Source organism: Sycon ciliatum, chromosome 1 (genome assembly GCF_964019385.1).
Source record: "Sycon ciliatum chromosome 1, ocSycCili1.1, whole genome shotgun sequence".
Classification (NCBI taxonomy): domain Eukaryota; kingdom Metazoa; phylum Porifera; class Calcarea; order Leucosolenida; family Sycettidae; genus Sycon; species Sycon ciliatum.
This window is the reverse complement of record NC_088643.1, coordinates 55388409-55394492: the sequence shown is the minus strand read 5'-3', so window position 1 is coordinate 55394492 and position 6084 is coordinate 55388409. Positions and strand designations below refer to the sequence as shown.

The 6084-nt window shown below is 47.4% G+C and overlaps 1 protein-coding gene and 1 long non-coding RNA gene across 2 annotated transcripts; one reads left to right on the top strand and one right to left on the bottom strand.

Annotated features, from left to right (window-relative positions):
* Nucleotides 1-705: 705 nt before the first annotated feature.
* On the top strand, nt 706-2174 carry LOC135804411 (uncharacterized). Its single transcript, XM_065318278.1, has 3 exons — nt 706-844; nt 1109-1399; nt 1547-2174. Exons 1-3 carry the CDS (start codon nt 727-729, stop codon nt 1870-1872), a joined length of 735 nt encoding a protein of 244 aa, XP_065174350.1. The 5' UTR covers nt 706-726; the 3' UTR covers nt 1873-2174.
* On the bottom strand, nt 1782-3043 carry LOC135804412 (uncharacterized). Its single transcript, XR_010551061.1, has 3 exons — nt 2345-3043; nt 2044-2127; nt 1782-1864 (listed from the first exon to the last, which is right to left on the bottom strand). It is a non-coding gene; the product is annotated as an uncharacterized LOC135804412 (long non-coding RNA).
* Nucleotides 3044-6084: the final 3041 nt, after the last annotated feature.

Here is a 6084-nt window from a genome sequence, read left to right as displayed (position 1 = left end):
TACCCGGTATTTGACGACTCCCTGATTCAAAGAAAAAGCAGTCGATAGTCACTACTACTTTGTAGAATAGATGGCTCATAAAGGCATATCAATTTTGTCTGGGGAGAAGTTGGAAGTTCGCCCCGTAACCATGTAACGGTGCATTTTGCATAGCAAGGCAATTTTGGAAAATGGAAAAAAATGGGTTAGGGGGTAGCTGTTTCCCATGCCTGCTGTTATCATAGACCATGATCCTGGCCACAGTGTCCTGGGTACGAGCGTACGCACTCTCCCTGGAAATTTGAATTTTTGATTTTCACAGAAACAATTTTTCGCTGACACGGGTCACATTCTTGCGTTTCTAGGCCTGTTCTACGCATGAAAGAAGAACAAGAACCACATACAGTGAGTGACTACAACATGATAGACCACACCAGAAAATTTGAAGACGATCGGTGAAGGTTGAGCCAGGGAGTCGTAAAATACCGGGAGGCGACACGAGATGCACAACCGCGTCGGATGATTGCCTCAGCTCGGGCACGAGTGCTGAGACCTCACGCGCTGCATGGCGAGGGACTTCCCATGAGGTCAAAGCGGCGCAGGTCATGCAAAAGGACGCGTTCGCTGTTTGGTCCAAAAAATTTGAAAACTCAATAAAATTATCCTGCACACAACGAATCCAGTGTCAGCAGTTCGTTTTGTTTTTCTAAGTAATAATACTTTGTGCCTTGGCCTTCGAAGTAAAGGATGATGGAGCTTGACAGAGATGACTGCCAAAGTGATGAGTCCACCGTGGAAGATGTAGATGACGCCACGTATTCACTTGGTGACCTGAGTTGTGGGGATGTTCAGCTGTGGGCTACAGGTGAGATTCTTTCGTTTGCATGTTTTTGTCTCTTCCTTGTGGACACGAATGTATAATCTGTAGCATACCTAAGTGCCCGAACTGACCCGATAAATTAGGTGGTCGACACCATCCTTTTCATCCTAGTCTGCCCACGATGCATTGTCTGTTCACTGTGACAGGATATTTATTGAAGTCCTGAAAATTTACGTGTGTACCTAGTATGTATCATCACCGTAGATGATGTAAACCTCCATCCTCAAACCATACTTTGTCTATGTGCAGATCGATGTAAGAGTGGTAGTGCCATCATGGTGTACAGGCCTATGGAAGGTGCAGTGATCCATGGAATTTGCAAACTGCTGACAATGAGACAGGCGAGTGTTACTGAGGCGACGGAGTCATTCCTGCATGTTATTATGACACGGTTACACAAGGCATCAGGTACTGCAAATCTGCTACGCCAGGAAGTGTGCCAGCTGAAGGCATGCAAGGGTGCTGATATTTCGCAAGCATGGCAACAAATGCTGTCCGTCATCGCAACAGCTATTCCCGAAGTGAAAATCAATTGTGAAGGTCAGTGCGTTTTGCATGCATGTTGGAAAAAAATTGGCTTCTGACTAGGTATGCAGACTAGGTATGCAAACGCTGGCTTTTGAATACTAGTACAGTCTCTGCAACCACCAGTCCTTATATGTTGTCTTTTTCTTTTCTCTTCTTCAGATTTGGAAGTTACATCTGCAGTGCTAGCGAATCTGATAAGCTACCTGCATGCCACGGCTGCCGCTGCTATCAGGAAAGCGTCAATAGCACCATCCAAAGCTGCTGAAGCCATCCCCGAACCGGTGATTGACAATTTGTCTCACCTTGCTGAAAAGTACCATGGTGGTTGGTGCTTGGTGGCCGTGCGGCGTGAGCTGGAAGGAGCAAGGTGTCGCAACGACAACTTGCTGCAGCTTATACCTTTATTTGGCAAGGATGCCGTGACAAGCCTTCAGCCTTGTTTGGAGAATTCAGGTGGCCCGGCGTGGCTCGGAAGCTCTGTATAAGACACCATACGTCACAGATAAAAACAACTGAACCAGCGATATGTGAATTTTGCGCTTGTGTGTGTGTGTGTGTGTGTGTGTGTGTGTGTGTGTGTGTGTGTGTGTGTGTGTGTGTGTGTGTGTGTGTGTGCTTCTGTGATAAGTGGTATAAGCAGTCCACAGGGTATTCACCTTGAGTGCATTCGCCGATAGTGTGACTTTCGTCGCACAGAACCTTCTTCAGTTGGTCAGGTGACTCGGCGTGGCTCGGAAGCTCTGTATAAGACAAAATACGACACAGATAAAAACAACTGAACCAGTGATATGTGAATTTTGCGCTTGGGTGTGCACGAGCATGCATGTGTGTGTGTGTGTGTGTGTGTGTGTGTGTGTGTGTGTGTGTGTGTGTGTGTGTGTGTGTGTATGTGTGCTTGTGTGTATGCTACTGTGATAAGCGGTACAAGCAGTATACAGGATATTGACGGGTATTCACCTTGAGTGCATTCGCCGATAGTGTGACTTTCGTCGCAGAGAACTTTGCTCAGTCGGTGAGGCGACTCGGCCTTACGTTTCCTGAAGGCAATGTGTTCAGAACAGTTATGAACAGCTATGAACAGTTAAGAAATGACAAATATTGTTTGCAGTTCATGGGCCATATAGATGTGAAACACTTTGAATGCAGAAGAATGAGGATAGTGGCATCAAATACTGCATGGATTCTGTTTGATATGCTACTTTTTTTTCCCTTCCATGGAAAGGTGAGTACATCGTCGAACTTCATCTCGAAACTTCACACAAACCTAGAATGGAACTTGGACAACATGAAGGGGCCATGGGCATGGTGTGTTTAGTGGAGAACTATTCCGAAAACAGGGTGTCATTCGCATTGACTCAATTCAAATTTGAGTACATTTCGTGAATAACTTACCTTGACATTCCGTCGTCTCCAAAGCAGTGAACTTCCAAAAAAAAATTAAAAGCCACGGCTCAACCTAAGGTAATGCGTGGTACGTATCAGAAACAACCAGCTTTCGCTCTGGAGATCCAGAATAGCCTCGAAGCATATAGCAAAAACAATTGAGAAAAAGAAGATGACGACGACGTTTCAATCACGCTTCAAATTTCGCGGGTCGAGTGCGGCAATCCTCGGATCGTGAAATGTGTGGCGTGTCGCCTCCCGGTATTTTACGACTCCCTGATGCATGCATGCGCCTGTCCCCGGGCCCTACCATGTTGACATAGGTACAATGCCGGTAGCATAGAACCCTGAAAACCCCATGACATGTACGCTCGTACGAGTACGTACTTCTGTACTGTTGAGCTATCCGAATTCAAATAAACATTAAAAAAAAAAACTTTTTGACACGTGACCCCGTCAACGGTCTGCTTTGTGCCAATTGGACACTCGGTAAACGCCGATGTCGCGTACGACAAAGACGACTATCCCGTACGCGAAATAGTTGAGAACTGCATGACGTGGACCTGACGGCAAGGACAACTGCGAGGAGGCCCCTTTCGGTACCCCTGACGGGAAGGAGAACTGCAGAAGTCGACGAAGTCGAACGAGGAGGCCCCTTTCCGTACCCCGTACTGCAAAGTGCCATTGATGGATGCCTTTTGCACCTGGAACGACCCCTTAAACGCTGTCGCGGCGACTATCCTGTACGCGAAATAGTTGAGAACTGCTGACGTGGCCCTTTTGCACCTGGAACGGCCCCGTAAACGCTGTCGTGTCGGCGGAGTGAATGTACAGGGTGAAAAGAATTGCTGCAAAGACGTCCGCTCTAGGCCTTTGGAGACATCGTGGGAACTCCTTCCGGTACTATACAAACTGCTGACGTGGCCGTGGACATGTACATGGAGACATGGTGGGACTTCATGTACATGGATACATGGTGGGGATTCCTTCCGGCACCCCCGTACCGCAAAGCCAACGGTGGGGAAGGAGAAGTGCAGACGTGCAGGAAGACGAACGAGGAGGAACCAGGACGAGCGAGCAATGGCAGGACTAGCTGGACCGTAAGTAATAGCTGAATTGTGCATGACAACTTGACATCCATGCGGCACTCGCCACTTGCCACTGCATATTTCTTGTCCACTAACAATGTCTCTCCTCTGCCCCCTGTGTGTCCACGGCCCTGTTGCTGAAAGTACTTCATTACGTTTCAGGTGTAGGTCTACGTAACAGTTATAACTTTTCCAAAAACTTTAATGGTTCACGTCTTCAGATAGAGAGCGTATTGCACCCACTGTCTAATCTCTGTAGTGCATTGAGATTTTGTTGATCGCACATGAAAATGGATACACAGACAAAGCAGGCCAAGTACATGGCGAGATGTCGCCAGAAGAACGTCTTCAGATAGAGAGGGTATTGCACCCACTGTCTAGTCGATTTGTGGATCGCACATGAAATGGATACACAGACAAAGCAGGCCAAAGAACATGAGAGAGTGGACGATGTGCGGATCGACACGGCCTGCGGGTACTTCATTAAAGTTACCCATGACATAACTAGGATAAAAGTTAATCACTGCAAAGACATTGCCAAGTATATGTGAGCACTTTGGACTTGACAGAAGAGTGCACGGGCGACGTTGACAAAACATACGGCGGTGACTGTCACCGTCATGACAGCACATCGCACGCAGCATCGCAGATCGTGTCGAATTGCGCATCGTAATATTGCAAAATTGCTCCTGTGCATGCAAGTGGATTTCATTGCACTTCTCAGTTTGGGAAATGCTCGATTATGACAATTCTGCATGTGAGTGCACTAGCCCTGAACATACATGTAGGTGACCCGTTTGTGGTGTCACATATTTCGCAACTTCTCCGCAACCTTGGCGCAATTGGCCCATGGCATGGGGTCAAAAGGTCAAGTCACCGACTACATGTTGCATTGTTGGACAAATACATACTCGTGCTCGCTCATTTCTTGCCTGCCTTCAGGCTCATTTCTGAGAAACAGTAGATCAACGGTAGTTATGATTTAGAAAAGCGATCCTGTCAGCTTTTCTATTATTGTGTTCACATGGCGCTACCTAACGACACCGCTATTCAGACACGTTGTCTACGTAGCTACGTAAGTTTCTACGTAAGATGCTCGGTACCTGGTCCTGGACCAGGGAGCTACTCCATGGCTCTATCGGTATACCATCGCGCGGCCGGCTGGCCGCATGCGTGTGCATTGCAGACATTTTGTTGTTGCCTTTTCGGATGTGCATGCACTAGGGCTAGGCGGATAATGCTCGCCGAAATCCCTCATTCTGCTTTTCGGTCTGCTCAATATTCTGCTCATGAAAGTGCATTTTCTGCTGAAATTTCTGCTGAAATCCAGTTATGTAAAAATAAACTTGGCACACATAATTGGGTTCAGGCGCACTTCAGATGAAGGCTAGCCACACTACAATCATAATATGGCCCAGTTGCAGCGATTTTCGACCTTCGTTGCAAAATGCTTGTTTTGGGAACATTTTCAAGTCTGACTTCACTGGTGTCGTGATCCACGGAATACCCGTCCGCGGCCCGGCTTGCGCAGCAAAAGATGATTTGATTTTAATCTTTTCACACAGTGGGCTTTTTCACCGAAGGTCGAAAATCGCTGCAACTGCTTAACTGGGCCATAATATTATGTAGATCTACGACTCGTAGACTTCTGCCACTGGCCTGCCATTCAAGGCTGCTACCTTCCGCAAAGTAACAGTTCCGGCCACATTTGGTGGATGGATGGACTGCGTGTCGAAGAACGCGGCAAATCTGCTGCAAAAGCAGAACGTCGCACGCCAATTCCGTGGTAACTGTCATTTGACATGGCAGAGAATGCTTTTTCAGCCCCCGTTCTGCCGAAATATGCTCGACCCCCTAAACAGGCGTTTTCTGCCGAAAATTCTGCCGGCATTATCCGCCAAGCCCTAGCATGCACGAGGAACTTCCTTCTTTGGAACTGCTTCTTGCATGAGCTGTTTCGTTTCGGAGCTGCTGAGACCTCCTTTCGCGGAATATTACTCAATTTAGAAAAGCGATCCTGTCAGCTTTTCTATTATTGTGTTCACATGGCAAGAAAAACGACACCGCTATGCTACGTAAGTTTCTACGTAAGGTGCTCGGTATTTCACTTATGCTACGTAAGTCTCTACGTAAGGTGCTCGTTATTAGATCTACCAACGCGTGGTAGCCGCGTGCTGTGCACTTGTACGGCAGACATTGTGTTGCATGCAGTGCAGTCCGCGGATC